The following is a 25,203-nucleotide window of genomic DNA, read 5'->3' as shown; positions in this document are numbered from 1 at the left end:
CAAATACTGAAATGTAATATGTCGCTTTAGTTGGTACATCTATACGTATTAAAATTAATTTTAATTTCAGGAATAAATTTCAATATTTGAAAATGTAGTTGGTCATCAAATATGAATATATTTCAACAGCGTTTTGGGAAAAGATGCACTCTTCCTATAGGGATTGCCATCTTAATTTCCGGAGCCGTTCCGTAATACTCCAGAGCTGATCCAGTATAATGTTAACATACCTAGCACAGCACTTCTGAATAACCTCGATGGCCTCGCTTAACCCGTCTGAGGATCCTAAACAATCGAACAGTACTAGAGAATACGTCGCACAAGTGATCTGTACATGGTATCCTATGCAGACGATGTACCCTTTCTCTTTCTCGAATCCTCCCAATAAACCGAAGTCGATGTTTCGCCTTTCCTGCAGCCGACTTTGCGTGTTCGTTCTGTTTCACGCCCCTTTGAAACGTTACGGATTGATACTTAATCGACGGGACTGTTTGGAGCAACACATCCCTAATCATGCATTCGGACTTTACGTGATGGTTTTCCCTATTCATCTGCAGTATCTTATACTTTTGCACATTAAGAGGTGGTTACCACTAACCACACGAAGTGATCCTGCGTCCCCCTCCCCCCTACAGTCGACGCTTCCCGTGCACTGCAACGTCATCAGCAAACAGTTGCAGACTGCTATTTATCATATCTGTCAGACAGTTTACATACATAGGGCGATTCACGAAGATATGCAAGTATTTTAAGGTGTTATTCTACAAGTAAAACTAAAGAAAATATTTCATATAAACATACGTCCGCAAATGTTTGGTTACGGAGTTACGGCTAATAAAAGAGTTCGCCCGAAATTTAGCAACTTCGCTAATATGAAGGCATCGCAAAACTGTACGAGTTTAAAGTAAAGCACGATTTCTATTTATTTTGTTGTTATTGATCTGGGGAATCTAATAAAACATATCCCAGACGTGTATCTGCAGTAGTTTTCCAGAACATTCAGAGAAGCAAAGATTATTATACAAGTAAATTTGTTCACTTTCCATTAAGAATGTAGAAACGTTCATGTCATTGATGGCAACCGTTAGTGAGTCGTTTCAGTCGTTTCCTAACCTTGAAACGAGTTAGTGTTCAGTATTGTTCAGTGAAAGAACATTAAGTGAAACCACATATTAACTGTTGTAGTTTCTAGATTATTTATGAAATAGGGAGGCTTTTCAAATATACGACAGAGGAATATGACGATATGGCGTGAATGTGTTGTGAAATTGTATGAACACTGTACAACTTCCTTAACAATGGGCCGGCCGCGGTGGTCTCGCGGTTCTAGGCGCGCAGTCCGGAACCGTGGGACTGCTACGGTCGCAGGTTCGAATCCTGCCTCGGGCATGGATGTGTGTGATGTCCTTAGGTTAGTTAGGTTTAAGTAGTTCTAAGTTCTAGGGGACTGATAACCACAGCAGTTGAGTCCCATAGTGCTCAGAGCCATTTGATTTTGAACCTTAACAATGGGCTTCCTTTGTTACAGTTTAACTTGAATTCACGTGTGCTATGGTATTAATAAAATCAGCTTATCTGACACGTTCATACAGTTTCAGCTAACGTTATTACCACCTTTTTCTAAAATTAAGTTCTCTACAACTTCTGTTGAAAACATTGTGCAATTGTCTGGAATTTAAAGAACAAATTGGGCCATGTAGTTTTACGAAATTACTTCTTTACGTCTCTGGATGTTCTGGAAAACTACTACAGCGACACGTCTGGGACATTTTACTTGATTCACCAGATCAATAACAACAAAATAAATCTTGTACAGTTTTGCGATAGCTTCATATTAGCGAAGTTCCTAAATTTCAGGCAAAATCTTTTACTAGCCTTAACTCAGTAACTAAACATTTGCGGATCTATGTTTGTACGAACTTTTTTCTTTAGTTTTACTTGTAGAATAACATATTAAAATACTTGCATATCTTTGTGAATCATCCTGTATAGAGACTAAGAGTAATCCTAGCGTATTTCGCTAAAACACTGCTCACGATAACTTTGTGTCTGATGATCACTCGCCGTGCTAGGTTCTACTGGTTAAAAAGACTAGCCCCTGCGAGCCGACGTTGACAACACTGTGCTTTTCTGTGAAGTCACGAACAGCCACAGTGAAACACATTGGGTAAGTTTAACAATAAAGTTTCCCGACTAAGAAAACTGAGACATGTAAAATGGGCTACCTTATTATGTAGAATGCATTTTGATTATCAGCTGTTTATTTGTCCCATTAGTCATCAGTTAACAAATGCTTGGTTTTACCGGTGTAGTCATTGGTATACGTCACTACCACAGAATTTCCTTTATCGATTTTCTTATTGTGTTTGTCAATCACTATTTGACTTTCCTCGAAAAGTTAAACATGGAACAAAATCCTGCACAAGATAAAGCCACCACGTCAAACGTTCATTTCTATGACAAGGTGGTTAACCTAACAGACATTACTTTTGAACCAGAGTAAATTTATATCTTTAGGGCTTAAAATTCTTTGTAAAGAATGATGTAGATGGAAAAAAGCATCAAGCATTTGATGGCTCACTAAAATTGCAATGGACCAAGTGACAGGCTCAGTAGCACATAAGAATTCTATGATGGATTTAGTAGTAAAAGTTCTTGATGAATACACACGAGACAGTAAGAGCGGCAGAAAACGGTCTAATAATAAGGGTTTAAGGCAAATACAATAAATTAAACAGAAATTAAAGGAGAATAATGAAGTGATCCTTAAAGCCGATAAAGGAATTCTGTGGTAGTGATGTACAGCAATGACTATATCGATAAAGCCAATCAATTTTTTACTGATGAATAAGGGAAAGATAAACAGCTGATGGTTAAAATGCATTTTATACAATATATTAGGGCTGTTGAATATCCCCTTATAGAAACAATACAAGGGACTACAATATTTCCGCATCGTACAATACAAAGCTGTGTGGACAGATCTAAGAGAGGGGCAGAAGATCCTAATATGACAATGTTAAATAAACCAAAAAAGTAAAATAAAGAAATAGGTAAACTAAATAAATTTGCTTGCAGCAAATCCACAGATACTAATTTTACCAAAAATATTTGACAATAATTAATCTTCAAAAAGCAGCGGTACAGTGTCCAGTAATACCAAAACTTAAATATAAGTTAAATGAGTGTAACGAAGGTACTGAATTATCACACAGTTTCATGCATACACTTCTACAAAATGTAACGTTCATCCGCCAAACTCATTTGTTTGTATAGCAAACAAATGAGAGATGGAAGTGACGTAGCACATTTTGACACGTCGTCTGAGGTCCATGTTGTCTGTCGTCTCTCGGAGTTCTTTGCTTTGCTCTCCCTCCCACCTTCGCCGCCCCCCCCCCCCCCCCCGCCACTTTCCTGCCCCCGTCCACCTTCCCTCACACGCCCTACTTCTGCGCGGCGCACTGGTGTCGGCTTTCCCCCGAAATTCGGACACTAATTACCAATACTGCAAATTGATTGTTAATTTTGATCGATCACCCAAATTAAGGTCGCATTACATTTATCCCGCTCGCCGGCCGCGCCCACGGAAATCAGTTTTCGGCAAAGCGAAATGAAATAAAAGCCCGCGCGCGTAGTCTTTTTTTCCGATTACGATTTCCGTGTTCCTAATTGAGGATGCCACGGGCTGGGCCGTGTAATCCCGATTTTCCCCGCGAGGGAACGCGGTGTGAATCCCTAGCGGGCATCCATTACGTGAACGACACAAAACAGTACAACGGTGTCGGAGGATAAGCACTTCGACACATCACGACGACGCTGCATTGAGCCTACATGATATTAAAACCAATATATCAGGCACATATTGTGCTATAATGAGAAAATAGTCACAAAATTTTACATTTCATCGATGATCCTAAGCGTATAACTTTTAATAAATAAATAAATGTCTACTTTCTAGGCCCCGCAACGTTTATAGTAAACGTAATAGGCCCTGACTGTGACCGCCATACATTTCAGTGATAGTTGCAGTTATGTATTAGACACAGACTGCGAGGTTCTACATTTACATTCATATTCGGTAAGCAAACTTCGGTGTTTGGAGGTGAAAGGCTTGGTATAAACAACCACTGGTCTTGTGCGCAAGTATGTTCACATACTGTAAGAAACTCAGCGGGGAGGTCTACAAGATGTCACTACAAAATATCCTCCCACGCTTTGTGAAACACTTCTGACTTATGTGGCTTCAGAATAACAGGATGCAAACAGTATGCTGTGGTACAGATCATTTTATGAACATAGTTTCAAAAAAGAGTGTTCGGATTAGAAAACTGCATTAGGCAAACTAATTTACACGTAATTTTTATCCAGTTTTCACAAAGGTACAAACTATGTATATATTACAGTACATTTTGGTTTTTACACTTTTAGGTGCTCGACAGACAACAAGATGATACATAATCTCGTCCATGACAATTTTCTTCAGTTATCCGCAGATGACGCAGCCCGGCGATTGAGGCATCTTGGATATCTACATCAATACTCCGCAAGACACCTAACTGCGTATGGCGGTGGATTCTTCTGGTATCACTAACTGATCTGTCCTTCCCTGTTCCATTCGTGAATGGCGCGTGGGAAGAACGACTGTCGGCAACTCTCTGTATTAGCTCCAATATCTCGAATTTTCTCGTCTTGGTCATTTCATGAGACGTATATGGGAAGTAAGCTTCGACAGCATTACGAGAAAGAGCTCGCTCCCCCTCCAGCAGCAGGTTATAGGGGGTCGTTGGAGCAACGAAGAGTACCTAGCGACTGGAAATAGTGCGGGTCATTCCCGTTTCCCAGAGTGTCGTAGGACAGACGGACGTAAGTGTAGGCCTATATCGCTGACTGGCCATCTGTTGCAGAATTATGGAACATGTTTTACTCTCACGTATTAGAAGTTTGTGGAGAACGAAAATCTCCTCTATAAAAATCAAAATGGACTCCTAAAGCGGAAATCGCGCGGAACTCATCTTGCCCTTTTCCTCCAAGAGGTCCACTGCACTGTACATACCGCAGCTCAGATTCACACCGTCTTCCTCCACTTCAGGAAAGCATGTGACGTCGCCCCACACTCGCGAGTATCGGGCCAGACTGGATTCAAGACTTCCTTGAAGATAATACTCAACAAGTCGCTTTTAAACGAACAAAACAGACGGATGTAAAGATAATTTCGGGGGTACCCCAACGACGTGTGAAGGGCTCATTTTACTGTTACAGTATATATACACACATCAAAAAATGTTTTGCATCACCCCGGTTTCTAGAACTCCTGAAGATAGACGTTGACTGTGGATATTGTATCACAGACACAGTCCCAGAGATATCACTAAACACGACCAAAGATTTAGACAACCGTGCTTGAGCAGCGCCTATTAGACGGAGAAGGTCCGACAGCCGATCATTTCCAGTCATTCCACCAGGAAGGAGGGACAAGGCCTGTGTTGTCTGTAGTTCCACCATGTCCGCATTGTTACTTTGTGTGTGGAAGGGCTGTCAACAAGGGAAGTGTCCAGGCATCACGGAGTGAACCAAAGCGATTTTGTTCGGACATGGAGGAGATACAGAGAGACAGGAACTGTCGATGGCATGCCTCGCTCAGGCCGCCCAAGGGCTACTACTGCAGTGGATGACCGCTATCTACGGATTATAACTCGGAGGAACGCTGACAGCAACGCCACCATGTTGAAGAATGCTTTCCGTGCAGCCACAGAACGTCGTGTTACGACTCAAACTGTGCGCAATAGGCTGCATGATGCGCAACTTCACCCCCGACGTCCATGGTGAGGTCCAAGCAGCGGGGTACAGATGGGTCCAACAAAATGGCGAATGGACCGCTCAGGATTGGCATCACGTCTTCTTCACCGATGAGTCTCGCATATGGCTTCAACTAGACAATCGTCGGAGGCGTGTTTCTAGGCGACTCGGCCAGGCTGAACGCCTTAGACACACTGTCCAGCGATTGCAGCAAGGTGGATGTCTCCTGCTGTTTTGGGGTGGCATTATGTGGGGCCGACCTACGACGCTGGTGGTCATGGAAGGCGCCGTAACGGCTGTACGATACGTGAATGCCATCCTCCGACCGATAGTGCAACCGTATCGGCAGCATATTGGCAAGGCATTCGTCTTCATCGTGCACATCTCGTGAATGACTTCCTTCAGAATAACGACATCGCTCGATTAGAGTGGCCAGCATGTTCTCCAGACATGAACCGTATCGAAAATGCCTGCGATAGATTGAAAAGGGCTGTTTACGGACGACGTGGCCCACCAACCACTCTGAGGGATCCACGCCGAATCGCCATTGAGGAGTGGGGCAATCTGGACCAACAGTGTCTTGATGAACTTATGGATAGTGTGCCATGACGAATACAGGCATGCCTGAATGCAAGAGGACGTGCTACTGGGTATCAGAGGTACTGGTGTGTACAGGAATCTGGACCACCACCTCTGAAGGTCCCGCTGTATGGTGGCACAACATACAATGTGTGGTTTTCATGGGCAATAAAAAGGGTGGAAATGATGTTTATGTTGATCTCTATTCCAATTTTCTGTACAGTTTCCGGAACTCTCGGAATTGAGGTGATGCAAAACTATTTTTGATGTGTGTAAATGATCTAGCAAAAAATTAGGAAGCTCCACAATGCCGTTATCGGATGATACGGTTTTCTATAACGAAGTAGCAGCGCTAGAAGGCAGTAAAGATTTGCAGAATGGCCTGAAAAGGATTGAATAATGGTGCAGTTCGGGCAGTTGACCCTGAACGTAAATAAATGTAACATATTGTGCATACATAGGAGAAGAAATCAACTACTGTAAAACTACACCACTGATGACATATTGCTGGCAACAGTTTCTACCGTAAAATATCTAGGAGTAGTCATCCGTAACAACATTAAATGGAATGACCGTATAAAGCAAATAGCAGGAACGGAGATGACGGACTGAGCTTCATTGGAAGAATCCTAAGGAAATTTTGCTCATCCAAGAAAGAGGTGGCTGACAAAACACTTGTCCCACCGATTCTTGAGTGTTGCTCGTCACTCTGGCGTCATTACCAAGAAGGACTAGTGGAAGAGACAGAGCAGACCCAACAAGGAGTGGCGCGTTTCGTCGTGGGATCGTTTAGTCGGCGCGAGGGTGTTTCAGGGATGGTCAACGAACTGCTGTGGCAGATGCTACAAGACAGACGTTCTACATCATGGAGTACTTTGCTGTTGAATTACAAGGGAGTACTTTCCGAGAAGACTCGGACAACATGTAGCAGGAGTAATTAGTCTAACAACTGCGCCAGACACTTGTTGTTTCATGTAGGCATTGCCGAGGCCAGTTCCGTATTCTGACTGTTTACATATGTCAGTATTTGAATACCCATGCCTACACCAGTTTCCTTGGCGCTTCAGTGTAGGACGCTATTGCTCGCGTGCTTGGGATCCGCATCAGGTCGGGTTAAAGGAAAACATCGAAGCAATTCAGAGGCGGGCTGCTAGGATGGTTACCGGTAGATTCGAGCAACACACACGTATTACGGAGATGCTTCAGGAGCTCAAATGGGACTTCCTGGCGCGAAGGTGACATTATTTTCACCGACCGCTATTGCGATTTTTCAGAGAACAGCCGTTTGAAGCAGACTCTTGAACGATCCTACTGTCGCCGACATACATTCCGCTTTACGACGACGGAGATAAGATATGAGGAGTTAGGAGTCATTCAAAGGCAAATGGACAGTCGCTTCTCCCTCGCTCTATTTGCGAGTGGTACAGGGAAAGAAATGAGTAGTCATACAGGGTACCCTCCGCTACACACAGTATGGGGGCTTGCGGTGTACGGATGTAGATGTAAATAAAGATCGTGAAGCCTTCTCGTGTCGATTCTGAACAGAGGTGTGTTCGAAATGTTTCCCTCGGTCACCCACAAGAGAACTGCGTGATTTCAAAGCTGAGCGACGCAGTTCTGACCACCGTCGCAGTCGCGTCAAGAGAAGGGGTGTGACCAGCGTAAGAGGATGTGTGATGACTGTCTCATCGCGGGACACGTCCACCGTGGCGCTGGGCCGAATTGTGGTGAAATTTGGTGCCAATATGACGTCGTTAACCCACCTTACACGAAATTCTGATCCATGTCCTTTCCTTTGCACTTGTCGACACTAATCTGTTTGAAAAATCGCCGAACCCGAGGGTGGCGTTGCATGGCACCACGCTCTTGCACCATTACAGAGGAAGGCAGCAGGCACCTTCGATCTAAATTTTGAACTTTCGAATGGAAGGACATGATGAAGTTTCAAAAACGACTACCTCGTGATATTGTTGATAATGGAACCATCCTCCTACATTATTGAGATATCAACACAATTGTAGTTATTAGTGTCGATACGAAATTTTGTATAAAAATCTAGTACCGCAACGTCCCTAGAGACGTCTCTTTCACACAACTCGTAAATTATGCCTTGTAAAGGACACGTTGCTAAACGGAGAATGACCCTCTTTGGCAGTCATTCCTTCTATTTTCGTCGTAAGTCACTTCACATAACTCTACATCTGACGCTGCACTCCACGATAAGCAATAACAATGGTGACCGTTAGCATTAATAGCAAAGCCCGTCTGTCACAACCCAAGTGATATTGCATTTCTAAAACATAAACAAGAGATCGCTCGGTGACGGGCCATACGAGCTCATGGTTTGCTCAAACCACACTTAGCCTCTGAAGGTCTGGCGACGCAGTTACTATCCACCATTTATAACGACACTTTCTGTCACGAAAGCATCTTACCCTTGCTTCGCAGCAATCGAGATACGTTTATCAGCGTGAATGTAGAAGACAAACCTGTAATTTATTCGCGTTATGCTCATTAACATTAGTACTAGCCTTATCGTAGCAGGTAACAAATGCATGTTATGTGGGTTTGCATATGCAGAAACATCAATGAACGAAGGAAGAAGAGTTGTATCATAAAATTCCATCGACAGCTGGGTCATCATATGCAAAACACGAGCACGCACTGTTCAACGATGTGTTATAAAAGTAGTCGTCACTTGAAGGAACCAACCCGTCATTCACTTCTAGTAATTGAGGGAAGTTATGGAAAAACTAAATCTGAACCACTGAGCTACCTCGGTAGATTTGCTCGACTGACGATTAGATATAGCCGAGTAGAAAAATTATCCAAGTTCGATGGTTTCTGGAAATTTCCTCCTTCACTTGTATACACAGAACACATAAGTGTTATTCAAGTTTCCTACAGGCTGGCAGTATTTTTTCGTCCTCCGACACAAAGTATTATGAACAGAAAAAATTTATTAATTCATCTATTGTTGTTCTTTGAAAAACACTAGCAGGCTGTGTTTTCTGTCTTTCGTATGATACATAACCAGTTTAACAAACACAAGGTGTGAAGATTCGTAACATGTATTTCTATTGCTGCCTCGAGTAATGTAGTTACATCTAAAGAGTGAGTAAACTTGTAAGTCAATACTTATAAACTATTGCGGCAAAAGTGCCACTTTTGCGAACTACTATTATTTATTTTACAAGAAAGCAAAAGAAAGTGCAAGAGATCTGTTCTACTCACGCAGCATTCTCTGAATTGTTTAGCGTCGATAGGAGATGTGAAGTTGAGACCCCAGGTATCGTTGGTCATTGGATCCTTCCAATATACGAAGCATTCTGACGCTTGTCCGATCCGAGTTCCTGAAACAGAGATGTACCTTATTACATACCATGTCGTTTCGTTTTTAATCATTATGTCATCATAAGGACTCACAGCTGGTCTCTCTGCGCCTTTCTTTTTCTGTGTATCTCTTTCCGTAAAAAATATTACTTCCTCAATACACTGTACATCGATGTTTTTGGGTTTATAAGGAGCCTCTTACAATTATGATAGCTGTAATATGACCTTTGAGGGGAGTTAAATTTCCACTCTGCAGCAGAGGGGGCTCTGATATGAAACTTCCTGTCAGATTAAAACTTCGTACCGGACCAGCACTCGAACTGAGGACCTTATAAAGATATAGCAGAAAACGCGAAAAGACCGTACAGTCGTATTTTCTGTTTACGTTCTGCTGCAACAAATCTATAGAATTTCGTTTAGTTGTTCGTTGTTCTCTCCAGCAATTTAACTTAGCGTACCTCTTCATTATTTAACCAGCATTTCCGGAAAGTAGCGTAAAGTTTAAGTTGTTGTTTCAGAAACTTTGCACTTTTGTTTTTGTTTACACACAGTTGCGTAAACAGTTGCGTATAGGCCAAATTGTGTAACCATATTTTCGTGTTTATCTGTAATTTAACTGATTTATTCTTAATAAACTATTACGTTTATCATGAATGAAAAGTGCTTGACTTGCCGTAGAATTGTTAGGTCGGGGCTTTGGTGTGATGGGTGCTGTAGTTTCATCCATGTGGGTGACTGTAGTGGCGTGGGAATAGGGGAAGTAAATGAGACTCTTCAGTGGTTTTGTAGGATTTGTAGTAGAGATAGGAAGATACTAGAACAGGAGGGGAAAATTGCCGCCCTTCAGGCTGAGTTAGACAAGGCCAGGGGAGATCTTGACAGGTTAAGGAGGGAGAAGGGTAAAGAGAGGTGGGAAGTGGCAACAGGCAACAGGAGGAACAGGCCTAGAACTTTGTCTGACAGCTTTATGGTGAATGTGGAAAATAGATTTGACCTGTTGCTTCAGTTAGAAGCCGGTGAGCCTCAAGCAGTTGCAGGTGTAGACAGGGCACAACAAACTCTCAGCAGCAAATTGAAAAGTAAGAATGTAGGGAAATCAGTAAAGAGAAAGAAAGTGTTGTTGTTAGGTAGTTCCCATGGAAGAGGTGTTGGCCAACTTTTGCAGGATGAACTAGGGTCAGAATACCAGGCCACCAATTTTTTTAAACCTAGTGCTGGTCTGGAGCAGGTGACAGAGGATTTAGGATCACTTTGCAAAGATTTCACTAAGGAAGACACCGTGGTTATAATGGGTGGGGCAGGTAACAGTATTGCCAGAGATCCTGGGTACAGTATAGAGTGCGACCTGGCGAAGATTGCATCAGCATCGAAGCATACTAGTGTTGAGTTTGTATCTGTTCTTGGGCGCCATGACCGACCTCATTTGAACTCTTGTGTCAAGAGAGTTAATTTGGAGCTGGAACGGCTGCTCATGTCGGGTGCAGGGTCACACATTGGTGTGGTTCATGTTGATTCTCTCAGTAGGTGGGATTATACTAGGCATGGCCTTCACCTCAACGGGAAGGGGAAGGGTAAATTGGCTGGGGAAATAGCAGGAAAGTTAAAGGGGGGAGGCACTGTCATGAGTGGTAAAATACCAGTGGTTATAGGATTCAGAAAACACCCTTTTTTTAGGGTAGGGAGGACAGAAAGAAAGCAAATTTTAAGAGAGGTTAGAACTGGGACAAACTTTGAGAAAGAAATCAAAAAACATAATTCCAGCTTATTACATCAGCATAAACAGCCATTGGTTAAGAATTTTCAACTGTCAGCAGATATTTTAACTCCACCCAATTTTAACTCAGTCAATGAGAAATGTCAGCTATCTTTATTGCATCAAAATATTCGAGGACTGAGAAATAAAATTAATGAATTAACTATCTGCATAGATGAATTAGAGTCTTCAAACCCAGCTGACATAATCTGCCTCTCTGAACACATGTGACCACTGGTATAGAACTTTTAAGTGTTACAGGGTTTAGGTTAGCGTCTCACTTTTGTAGATCAGAAATGGAGAAAGGAGGAGTTGCCACATTCATCAGGAACTGTCATAAATTTAAGAACATAGACATTCATAAATTTTGCCTAGAACAGCATATGGAAGCATGTGCAACAGAATTAGAATTTCACAAAAAATCCTTCATAATATTAAGTGTATATCGAGCACCTGTAATCTGTTTGTCAACCACCTTGAAGCTGTACTGGCCCATTTAACAACCAAAAACAAAGAAATAGTGGTTGCTGGTGATTTCAATGTAGATTTCCTTAAAGACTCTCCCAATAAGAACTTATTTGAGTTAGTAACACTATCATTCAACTTAATTCCCACTGTAAAGTTCCCCACTAGGATAGCCACTTGCTCACAAACAGCCATTGATAATATCTTTATAGAAAAGACCAATGAACAAAATTATATTACAAAACCAATAGTCAATGGCCTCTCAGACCATGACATGAAGTTCCTTCTGTTAAATGTTAATACTGAACAGGATATAAAATCTGTTAAATCTGAGCTCAAGAGGGTAATCAGAAAGCCAAAAATTGATTATTTTAGGACACTCCTCAGAGACATTCACTAGACTGATGTTTACAGTGCTCATGGCATGAATGAAAAATATAACATTTTTGCTAATAAAGTGCTTACCTTATTCGAACACTGCTTTCCCCCAAAACTTACCAAGGTTAGAGCAAAGTCTACAAAGAAGCCATGGATTACTCGAGGAATAGGGGTATCTTGTAAAACAAAAAGAAAACTGTATCTGTCAATCCGAAACATTTCCAATGTTGATGCTATAGCACATTATAAGAAATACTGCAAAATATTAAAGACTGTAATACGGATGTCAAAGCAAATATATTACAAGGAAAAGATAGTCATATCAGATAACAAAATAAAGACAATATGGGATATACTGAAGGAGGAGACCGGTAGAACCAGACATGAAGAGGAACAAATAGCGTTAAGAGTAAATGATACATTGGTGACAGATGTGTATAGTGTTGCAGAAATTTTTAACAAACATTTTATAACTGTTACTGAAAAGATGGGGTTGTCAGGTTCGGAAGATGCTGCTATGGATTACCTTAGACCAGACATTTCAAGTAACTTCCATAATATGAATTTGACCCTCACTACCCCAACAGAAATAATGTCCATCATAAAATCTTTAAAATCAAAAACCTCTAGTGGTTATGATGAAATATCAACAAAATTAATTAAAGAATGTGATTCTGAGCTAAGTAACATATTACGCTATCTGTGTAATCAGTCGTTTATTAGTGGAATATTTCCTGAATGGCTGAAATATGCTGAAGTTAAGCCACTGTTTAAGAAGGGAGATAAAGAAATAGCATCAAATTTCCGTCCAATTTCACTCTTGCCAGCATTCTCAAAAATTTTCGAAAAAGTAATGTACAGTTGTCTTTATAACCATCTTATCTCAAATAACATACTGTCAAAGTCACAGTTTGGATTTCTAAAAGGTTGAGAAGGCTATCTACACTTACAGTGAAAATGTGCTTAATTCATTAGACAAAAAATTGCAGGCAACTGGTACATTTTGTGATCTGTCAAAGGCATTGGACTGTGTAAATCACAATATCCTTTTAAGTAAACTAGAATATTATAGTATAACAGGAAATGCTGCAAAATGGTTCAAATCTTATATCTCTGGCAGGAAACAAAGGGTGTTATTAGGAAAGAGACATGTATCAAGCTATCAGGCATCATCCAACTGGGAACTAATTACATGTGGGGTCCCACAAGGTTCCATTTTGGGGCCCTTACTTTTTTTTGTGTATATCAATGACCTTTCATCAGTAACATTACCAGATGCCAAGTTTGTTTTGTGTGACGATGATACAAACATTGCAATAAATAGCAAATCAAGTGTAGTCTTAGAAAGATCAGCCAATAAAATATTTGTGGACATTAATCACTGGTTCCTAGCCAATTCTTTGTCACTAAACTTTGAAAAAACACACTACATGCAGTTCAGAACTTGTAAGGGGTGTCCCAAGAGTATATGTCTAACATACGATGACAAGAAGATAGAAGAAGTGGACAGTGTTAAATTCTTGGGATTACAGCTTGATAATAAATGCAACTGGGAGGAGCACACCATAGAACTGCTGAAGCGTCTTAACAAATCTCTGTTTGCAATGCGAATTTTGTCAGACATAGGGGATATAAAAATGAAAAAGCTGGCATACTATGCTTACTTTCATTCCATAATGTCATATGGGATTACTTTTTGGGGTAATTCATCAAGCCAAGCTAAAGTTTTCCGGGCACAAAAACGTGCAATAAGAGTTATATGTGGTGTGAACTCAAGAACATCCTGCAGAAGCCTGTTTAGGGAACTAGGGATACTAACTACTGCTTCCCAATATATTTATTCCTTAATGAAATTTGTCATTAAAATATATCACTTTTTCAAACCAACAGCTCAATTCATGGAATCAGTACTAGAAATAAGAATAATCTTCACAAGGATTTAAAGTCACTTAGTCTTGTAGAAAAAGGTGTGCATTATTCGGGAACACACATTTTCAATAACTTGCCAGCAGCCATAAAAAGCTGAACAACCAATGAAATTCAGTTTAAGTGAAGCCTAAAGGATTTATTGGTGGCCAACTCCTTCTACTCCATTGATGAATTTCTTAGTAAAACCAACTGATTTGTATATAAGTACAACATAACTTCTGCACAATTTCAGTGCAGTAATGTGTTCATTGAAAATTTGTGTGTCTGTGTGTGTGTGTGTGTTAGTATAATCTAACTTCTGCACCATTTCAGTGCAGTAATGTGTTCGTTGTAAATAAGTATTACAGTAGTTGTATTACCTAACAAATAAATAAAAAACATTTTTATTTTAAATTCAGTGCATTAGTATTTGTAAAATGACTCTTAGTGTTCATTAAAAAATGACGATCATTCCACTTGGGACCTGTGGAATGGTACATTAGCTAAAGTAACAGAGTGCGCGGCAGGTAGAGTTGATAAATACATGAGCGTTAAATGTTGACAAGAGTCTCTTGAAGATGGGGAATGAATTTTCCTGTCGAGTGAGAAGAAAAGATAAAGAAGACAAATGGAATAAAGATATCATGATAAGGATTAAACAACAAAAACGGCTGTTTACAATACCTCCTAATACACGACGAAACACCAGGTAGAGATTCCTTAAACGCTATGTCTGGAGCACCTCTTGTAACTCTCCCGAATTAGGTTTCCGAAACACTTCATTGTGCTAAATAAAACACTCTAAAATTAGTTTGTGACCGTAAGTAATAGATGAGGATGGTGGTCTTGGAATGACAGATGTTACAAGGACATTATAGGGATTTATAGTAACAGTGAGTTGAAATTATATTCACTGTAGTCAAATCACTGTTGAGTATTAACATTAACGTATGTTTAGTATTTTATCCATCTTCAACAACTGTAGTCGTAGACAATGAAATAATAAGCAAACAGTTGCATAAAAGAGATTTAATTTATTTGCAGATTTCGAACACTTAGTGCCACTTTTCAAAAGGTTATGCCTATCGCATTATTTGCTAGTGTCTATAATAAAGGGCACAAATAATGCGATAGGCATAACTTTCTGAAGAAGGGCACTAAGTATCCAAAACCGGTAAAGAAATTAAATTTCTTTTATGCAACTGGTTGCTTATTATTTCATTATATTAACGCGTGTATTTCTTTTGACCCCAAATATGAGCCAGTTATCCCCTCGCTTCACAAACTAGCAAAGGTTAATCAAAGCAAAATGAAATGTTAATCGTTAAACGGCAATCTGGTGACACATATCAAATACTACAATCCAATAAACACTGTCATCCAATAATGTCGGGCGCATTAGAAGCAAACTCTGGCGTAATATTCTCTCGTATACAATATGCTGCGGTGGTGTATGATGAGAGAGAAGGGAGAGAAATCCGGTGCCGGCAGATAGGCTACTCCCACTGAATAACAGCAAGCTCCTTCTTCAAATTGTGATTCTTGCCTCACTGACGAGAACATGGTACATATACGACGTGATAAATACTAGGGCTATTCGGAAAGTAAGTTTCTATTGATCGCGAAATGGAAACCACTGTGATAGATATATTTTAACTGGAACAGTTAGCTACAGCTTCCAGCCACTGCTCTACATAATCACCACTCCGTCTTACACATTTGTCGTAGCGTTGTAGCACCCTCGTCATAGAAGGCAGCCGCCTGTGCTTCCCTCCAATTCTCTACGCTCATCTACAGCTCGTTGTCTGTGCGAAAATGCTGTCCTCATACCCAGTAGTTAATACGAGCGGAGATGAAACACAAAGGGAGCCAATTACGGGCTGTAGTGACGGTGATCAAACACTTCCCATCAAAAACGCTGCAGGAGCATTTTCATTGCCCCTGCAGATTACGACTGAGAATTGTCACGAAGCAGGAACCGTATGGCAGTTCTGTAATGTGGGCTGCATAACAACAGGCGAAATCTCTCACCAGGACGTCATACTTGGCGGGAGACACTATTTTCTACGCATCTTTATGTGCTCATCATGATCTCAGAACTAAGATGAGCGAAGTGATGCAATCGACAGGCATACTAGAGACACTGTCGAACACACGTGTGCAAAGCTTTATTACATTTTCACATTTGTTTCCATTTCTTGACCGATCGGAACTTCCTTCCCGCATATCCCTTGTACCGTCACCGAAGAACAATTACACTGTACAATATTTTAGAAATTAAGGATTATTTCTGTCACAGGGTAGCTTCTAGCTTCATGAATAGATCCATTACAAAACTTATTTTTCCTTTCTTTGGCCTCTGTAAAAGGAAACTCTGAAATTTGAGGGTAGCTTTTTAATTTTTGATTATGTATACAAGGTAGTCAGAAACAGTTTGTTAAGAAAGAAAATCGATACGTTGCTCCGTCTATGGGTTAATTTGCATTGAAGTTAGCCAATCAAGCTATTGCTCGTGCGCTGTTCTCACAACATAGACGATAGCACACGAGAGCGCTCAGCCTTTGGCTCGTCCTATGTCCAATTTTTGTATCACTCTCTTGTTCAAATTTAGGAAACCAAAAGAAGGACACGTTTGGCTACACCATCTCTGACGGGCCGCTTGAATCTTCGCTCGCTACGGTGTGACTGGCTAACTTCAACGCTAATTAACTCGGAAACAGCAAAACGTGCCGAATTTTTTTCTCTACGATTATTTCTCAGAACAAGTGCCCCCCAACACCCTTAGAAGCTTTTCAGACTTTTTCTGACCCCCTGCACAATTGGATTTTATGGAAAAATTTTGTGACTTTCATTGTTATGGGGTAGTCAGACTAATTTTATCTCATTTAATTATGCTTTATATGTTGTAATTAAATCACACACATGTCCTGTCTGTATTATTATACACAGTAATCGTATCTTGTGTAATGGGTCAGCCTAAAACTAAATAGAATGGAACAGCACGAAATTGGCCACTTGCCTAAACGTACCCTTCTGCCGGACTGATCACCGTCAAAGCGTTTCATGCCATCAATTCATGAACACCGCAAAGAGATTCGGAATTTAATCCAGGCCACTGGTGCAGAAGCTGGCTATCAGCTACCTGAGCACGCTTCCAAGAACTAGCCAAACTTCCATTTGTCCTGGCGTCTACATTCCCCAGTGCTCCCAGTGTACTTCCGTGATTGCCGCACAGGTTGAGACACGGTTTTTAGTTCGTCACATTGCCTTGCTATGGCGTGAAATACTATACTATAGCGCAGTGTCTGTGTTGTGCTGTATAGTTTGAAGCAATATTCCTTCGGATTCCTTGCGAATCATTTCTTAATTGAAATGCAGCTGTTGACCCTCAACGCAGTGTCAGATCCGTTGGACATGAATGCAGTCCGAAGGAGCATTGATCAGATTATATAGTGCAGCACAGATAGTGCACTACGTTATAGTTATTCTTATGTACTTCCAACAGCGCAAAAACTACATGACATACAGAAACGGACACACATCAGTGGACACGGCGCCTCTCAAAGTTTTTAATTCGCATTACAGGTACACAGTATGGGCAACATTCCTGACGTGGCAAACACCAGATCTTGCGCGTAGGAGATTGACACGAACAGTCCGGGAAGGCGTGACAGCAGCCCGCTTTGCAAATATGTTCATTAGGTTGCCTATATGAAGGCGCAAACTAATTATCTGCAGTAATACGCAGACTTGAAGAAAACGCAGCCTACAGGTGTAAGCTACGAGGGCTGTCCAGAAAGTAAGTTACGATTGATCGCGAAATGAAAATCACAGTGAAAATCAGAAATGTTTCATTTGTAACAGTTAGCTACACCTTTCAGCTACTTCTCTATGTAGTCGCCGTTCTGACTCAGACATTCGTCGTAGCGTTGTACCAACTTTCCAACACCCTCATCATAGACGGCAGCCGCCAGTGCTTTCCGCCAATTCTCTGCGCTGGCCTAAAGCTCGTTGTCTGTGCCAAAATGTTGTCTTCATAGCCAGCGGTTCGTTTGAGCAGAGATGAAACTCAGTGGGAGACAATTACAAGGCTGTATTGTGGGTAACCAAACATTTCCAATTGAAACGATGCAGGAACATCTTCATTGTCCCTGCAGAATGAGGCTGAGAATTGTCTTGAAGAAGAAACCGCACGACAGTTATGTAATGTTGGTTGCATAGCTTCAGGGAAAAATTCTCACCAGGCTCTCGTACTTGGCGGGAGACACTATTTTCTATAACATCTTTGCGCGCTCACTAAGAGCTCAGGAATGAAAAGAGCGACATAATTCTACCTAGAGTCATACTAGAGACACTGCCCAACACATCTTTGCAAAGCTTTATCGGATTTTCCTAGTAGTTTCCATTTCGCGACCGATCGTAACTTACTTTCTGGACAGCCCTCGTATAATTGTAAGAATTTTGTAGACCGTAGCAGACCCTAGTTAAGCAATGGGGCACTAACACACAGCAATAACATGGAGCAAATTCCCTTCGGTTCAATAATAACCTATCACGGAACACCTAGAGGGATTGGACAAAAATGTGGTAACGTCGCGGCAAATGGACACTTGGACATAAATCCTGATGCAGCCAAGCCTGCGAGTAGGGCTGCCTTATTTAACCACGAATAACATCTGTCCAATGACCGCAATACGTTGCAAATGTCAGTAGTTATCAGACTAGTGTTCTGTGTAGCTGTGAGTGTATTGTGTCAGAGGTATGTGAATTCTAACGTGGGCAATGATGCTCGTATGGTGCATGCTTCCGTAATCAAAGGAGCCTAACTGCTTAGTGTTTCAAGAGGCAGCGGTCGAAGATTTATACCGCATACAGGGAAAGCAGGAGAACATCACCCGAAAAGTCACAGTGCGGACGAAAGGGAGAGTTGAATGATCGTGACAGATGTTCATTGAAGATGTTGTGACGGAAAATAAGGCGACAACAGTTGCGAAAGTCACTGCGGTATTGAACGTTGCACTTGCGAAATCTGTCAGCATAAAAAAAACGAAGGGAGTTTCTTAAGAGGGAACTAAAGAGCAACCTATAATTCCAAAGCACTAATTAGTAATGCAAATGCCCGTACCAGGAGAGTGCGGTGCCGAAGCAATAAAAACTGGATTCTGAAAGAATGTAAGGAAGCCACTTGTTCGGATGATTCTTGTTTCACATTGTTTCCAGCTTCCGGTCGGCTTTACGTCCAATGAATGAAAAATGGTGGGGGTTTCGGTGACGATTTGGGCGAACGTTTCGGCTGACAGCCACATGCCATGGTGCAATGTTCGTTCCCAAACGAGCATGCTGCATTGCAGGACGACAATGTCCCTGTCAACACAGCTCACATCGTGCAGTGCAGGTTTGGTCAGCACGTGGGTGAATTATCGCATCTCCCCCGCCCAACATAGTAATCAAGATAGAACAATTGGAGATATGAGTTCACAAAATCAAAGAACCAGAATCTATGTTAAATGAACAAACTGATTTTGCAAGGCATAATTATTTCACTAATTTTAAAGACCTATTCTAAAGTTATATCCTTCTTGTGGCACTTTAATAGCTATATCTTTAGCACTACGAATAAATTTGTCTTTGCTAACACGATGTACAAAAACATCTGTGAAGTGTTTACAAGCATGTGTGTGCAAACTTGCCTCTTGAATGAAGTCACATGTACGAAGACGACGGAGAAAAGAATGTTGGCTGGTGATAAAACTTTAAAAACGCTTTTCTTGTATTGTGTTGTAAGTTTACACTGTTCATCTTTTCCACTATTTCACACATATTTTCCGCGTTCGACTTATGAAATTCATAACCTCACATTAAACCTTTCCGTGACATGAATATGCATTTCACCTCATTCAAGAGGAGAAATGAAGCATGTGTAAAGACAAATTACACCTGATGATGGACCCACGGGGTCCGAAACGCACCGTGTAGTTAATAAAACACGAAAAATTGTGACTGAAAGCGTTTTTTAATTCATACCTCCAGTGCATAGTAATCGTGTCTCAGTATTATTGAGCCTTTGCGGTCTGCTTTGGAGAGAAGGGTTCTTGATCGCTATACACCTCCACCATCATTACCTGGACTTAACACAATTTTGCAAAAATAATGGTTTAATATGAAACTTCCTGGCGGATTAAAACTGTGTGTCGGATCGAGACTCGAACTTGGGACCTTTGCCTTTCGCGGACAAGTACTCTGCCAACTGAGCTACCCAGGCACCCTGAAAGAAAGGATATTGCGGAGACATGGCTTAGTCACAGCCTGGGGGATGTTTCCAGAATGAGATTGGAAGTTAGGAGACGAGGCACTGGCAGAAGTAAAGCTGTGAGGACGGGCGTGAGTCGTGCTTGGGTAGCTCAGTTGGTAGAGCACTTGCCCGTGAAAGGCAAAGGTCCCGAGTTCGAGTTTCGGTCCGGCACACAGTTTTAATCTGCCAGGAAGTTTCATATCAGCTCACACTCCGCTGCAGAGTGAAAGTCTCATTTTGGAATGGTTTAATATTACCTCGAAAAACATGCAGGATGTGTAGTTCCCATTCCGAGGCAATTGGAAGCTGTTTTGAAAGCTAACGATTTTCCTGAACGTGTTGCGAGTTTTGGTGTTTCTATATTCTGGTCGACCCCTTTACGTCCCAATAGCAGTGAAAGGTTTACGCTGCTGTAACAATGCGTGCTTTCGCGCCGGGCGCCGCCTCACCTGGCTGCACGAGCCGGACGTCGAGGATCTTGTCGACCTGGCTGTTGTAGGCCGTGATGTGGAAGACGCACTCGGGCGAGTCCTGGATGCACGTGATGTTGACAGGCACCAGGTCCTCGCTCACCTGTTGCCACTTGACGGTGCCGGCGCCGCTGGCGCTCACGTGGAATACTTCGGCCCACAGCCTGCGAACAGACGTACACAGTCCACTCAACTCATAATATTCACCACAAACTCCAATCAGGCTTCCAAAAACATAGCACAACAACTGCATTAATGAAAGTGGTGGACGACATCTAACGTGTAATGGACAGACGTGAAGATATACACTACTGGCCATTAAAATTGCTACACCAAGAAGAAATGCAGATGATAAGCGGGTATTCATTGGACAAATATATTATACTAGAACTATCATGTTATTACATTTTCACGCAATTTGGGTGCATAGAGCCTGAGAAATAAGTACCCAGAACAACCACCTCTGGCCCTAATCGCTTCAGTCTGGAACCGCGTGACCGCTACGGTCGCAGGTTCGAATCCTGCCTCGGGCATGGATGTGTGTGATGTCCTTAGGTTTGTTAGGTTTAATTAGTTCTAAGTTCTAAGCGACTGATGACCTCAGAAGTTAAGTCGCATAGTGCTCAGAGCCATTTTTTCTGGCCCTAATAACGGCCTTGATACACCTCGGCAGTGAGTCCAACACAGCTTGGAGCTTGGATGGCGTGTACAGGTACAGCTGCCCATGCAGCTTCAACACTATACCACAGTTCATCAAGAGTAGTGACTGGCGTATTGTGACGAGCCAGTTGCTCGGCCACCATTGACCAGACGTTTTCAATTGGTGAGAGATCTGAAGAACGTGCAGGCCAGGGCAGCAGTCGAACATTTTCTGTATCCAGAAAGGCCCGTATGGGACCTGCAACATGCGGTCGTGCATTATCCTGCTGAAATATATGGTTTCGCAGGGATCGAATGAAGGGTAGAGCCAGGGGTCGTAACGCATCTGAAATATAACTTCCACTGTTCAGTGTGCCGTCAATGCGAACAAGAGGTGACCGAGACGTGTAACCAATGGCACCCCATACTATCACGCCGGGTGATACGCCAGTATGGCGATGAAGAATACACGCTTTCAATGTGCGTTCACCGCGATTTCGCCAAACACGGATGCGACCATCATGATGCTGTAAACAGAACCTGGATTCATCCGAAAACATGACGTTTTGCCATTCGTGCACCCAGGTTTGTCGTTGAGTACACCATCGCAGGTGCTCCTGTCTGTGATGCAGCGTCAAGGGTAACCGCAGCCATGGTCTCCGAGCTGATAGTCCATGCTGCTGCAAACGTCGTCGAACTGTTCGTGCAGATGGTTGTCGTCTTGGAAACGTCCCCATCTGCTGACTCAGGGATTAAGACGTAGCTGCACGATCCGTTACAGCCATGCGGATAAGTTGCCTGCCATCTCGACTGCTGGTGATACGAGGCCGTTGGGATCCAGCACGGCGTTCCGTATTACCCTCCTGAACCCACCGATTCCATATTCTGCTAACAGTCATTGGATCTCGACCATCACGAGCAGCAATGTCGCGATACGATAAACCGCATTCGCGATAGGCTGCAATCCGACCTTTATCAAAGTCGGAAACGTGATGGTACGCATTTTTTCCTCCTTACACGAGGCATCACAACAACGTTTCACCAGGCAACGCCGGTCAAGTGCTGTTTGTGTATGAGAAATCGGTTGGAAACTTTCCTCATGTCAGCACGTTGTAGGTGTTGCCATCGGCGCCAACCTTGTGTGAATGCTCTGAAAAGTTAATCATTTGCACATCACAGCATATTATTCCTGTCGGTTAAATTTCGCGTCTGTAGCACGTCATCTTCGTGGTGTAGCAATTTTAATGGCCAGTAGTGTAATTGCACCATTGTTTGAGTACAGAAAGACTTTTGATACTACTAATTTCGATATATTACTTCATAAAATACGTGAATTTCTCAAGTAGTACAACACTGCGGCTCGAAAGTTGCTTGTACCAAAAAAATAGACCGCAAAGAGCCGTCTGTAGGTGAGAGAAATCATAAAGAGAAAACAAATCCTCTCTGGAGTCCCCTGGGATTAAATCTTTGGCCCATTGTTTTTCTGGTCGTACAGTGGAGACAGTCAGGAATGATTATGTAAAGTGAGACCTGCAGGTAACATTGCCTACAGAGGAGAAGTGGTTCGGTAATGTGAAGCGAATGTACCCGACTCGAAATCCACGCCAGTATATGGAGATGGAGGTACTAGGAAGAAGACCAATTAGACGGCCTAGAAAGATATGGACAGACCAGGTTAAGGAAGATCTCAAGAGGTGAGGAGTGACATGGGCATTGGTGCAGAGGGAAAAGCTATACCAGGACAGAAGTCACTGGAAGCATATCGTTCAAAAATTTCGTACCCGGCTCGCTGGAAGGAAATCCTGATGATGATGACGACTGTGTGCCAGCGATATTTCATTCGCGCTTCGCTTCTGTAACTATCTAATGCTGCTGGCATCTAGTTCTATCTGATCACCAGCCCGAAGAGAATTGTTGCTGCCTTATGACAGTGTATGAATGAATGACGGTGTTTTTTCAGTAACACGATGGATATAAAACTTGGATCTTAAACCAAACGGTAAAAAGTTACAGATCACCCCAATATCACACCGAAACCTGTTCAGCGGACATTCTTGTCAAACATTTCCCCAAGTACTTCCGAAATGTATCCGGTTGTCGTTTCACGAAACGGAAAAAGACTTTAGAGTAATTTTGGATTTACATCTAAATTGGGAAGAACAAATCCTGCAGCTTGAACTCTTCCTCTTTTCTACAAGGAATCCAAAAATTTGGAAAAATATTTCAGCCCCAAATTAAATAAAATATAATCCAGTCTTTAGCCCTACGAAATTTTCACTGTTTTGTTGTAATACAACAAGGCACAAATAACAGAAACTCCAAACGACTCGAATTTGCAGTGAATGTTTTTAAACGATATATGTGCAATGGTCGAGTCGCTGAGCACATCAGTTCTTCCCATAATAATATTACATGCGATCGGATAGACGAGGTGAACACTATGTAATGGGCATGTGTCTCGACAATCCACAATACATACGGTGCAAAATCTAGATGTTGCTTTTATAGTCCTAATTGCGGATTGATATTACATTGCCGTAATATGTAAGTGCCATTGGTACGATGTCTGCCGTTTCGACGGATTTGGAATATGATGTTCCTGACATATGATATGACATGCAATGTGGCTAATTACCATACTATAGTAATGAATAATTTGGAAGTAAGCACAGAATAATGGATATAGGCCCGACATTGCTATAGTCTCCAAAAGGAAGTAAAAGGAGAATGAAACAGCGAAAGTCTTATCATTCATACATTTATGTCGCATACAAGCTATAACTGAATAAAATGAGAAAATTGTTTTATATTCGAGATCGAAAGACTCGAGAATATTATTTCCATCTATCGCGGTCTGATTTCAAGCACGAGTACACATTGTTAACAGCGTATTAACGGCTGAAATCTCCTACACAGATGCAGGCACAGCATCAATGCTCAAATTTAAAAAACGACATTGTCTGAGAGAGAGACAGAGAGAGAGAAAGAGAGAGAGAGAGAGAGAGAGAGAGCGAGACAGATAGGGGGAGGGGGAGGGGGAGGGGAGGCTCGGTGCCAACACGAATTGGAATGCATCCACTTTTCACCTGAAATAAAACGTATCAACTAACAAAAGTCTGAAGTCCACCGGAGACGCTGCTCTCTGCAAGGCAATACTTTGGTTCCTACAGCAAGCTGCTACTTGGGACAACTACACACTTCCCAGTGGGAACACTGCTTCACTACACGAAAGTTCTAATTTTCTATAGTGGTAACCCTAAATTAAACACGCACTAATTATGTTGGCAAAGTTTCTTGCGTGCTTTTCAGCCACATGCCACGTGCTTGAGGCCACGGAAATGGCGTATAGTGAGTCGGAGTGGGTCGCAACCGTAAGCTGGTAAGCAGTGATTATCCAGCTCGCTGAATGTTAACGACAGGAGCCATGCAGATGCAACAGAGTGGCTGAAGTGTGTTATTCAATTGCGCTATTTTAGAAGTTACAGCGTGTTGAATGGAACCGTGCGCCGATCTATATATAGACAGCTGGGGATGCTCTATGAAATAGTTCATGAAAAGATTCGATCAGTATACAAACTGCTGTCCAAGGA

The 25,203-nt window shown here is 42.0% G+C and overlaps 1 protein-coding gene across 1 annotated transcript in view; it reads right to left on the bottom strand.

The window, feature by feature from the left end:
- Positions 1–25,203, bottom strand: part of LOC126204281 (protein still life, isoform SIF type 1-like) — a 534,865-nt gene that overhangs the window by 465,543 nt on the left and 44,119 nt on the right. The window contains exons 2-3 of the mRNA XM_049938668.1: positions 20,954–21,138; positions 9,610–9,728 (exon numbers count right to left, since the gene is read on the bottom strand). Of these exons, the coding sequence (XP_049794625.1) occupies positions 9,610–9,728; positions 20,954–21,138 (304 nt within the window). The remainder of the gene's footprint in view (positions 1–9,609; positions 9,729–20,953; positions 21,139–25,203) is intronic.

This window comes from Schistocerca nitens, chromosome 9 (assembly GCF_023898315.1).
Source record: "Schistocerca nitens isolate TAMUIC-IGC-003100 chromosome 9, iqSchNite1.1, whole genome shotgun sequence".
NCBI classification, from domain to species: Eukaryota; Metazoa; Arthropoda; class Insecta; order Orthoptera; family Acrididae; genus Schistocerca; species Schistocerca nitens.
The sequence above is the reverse complement of the archived record's forward strand: the minus strand, read 5'-3'. Positions and strand labels throughout refer to the sequence as shown.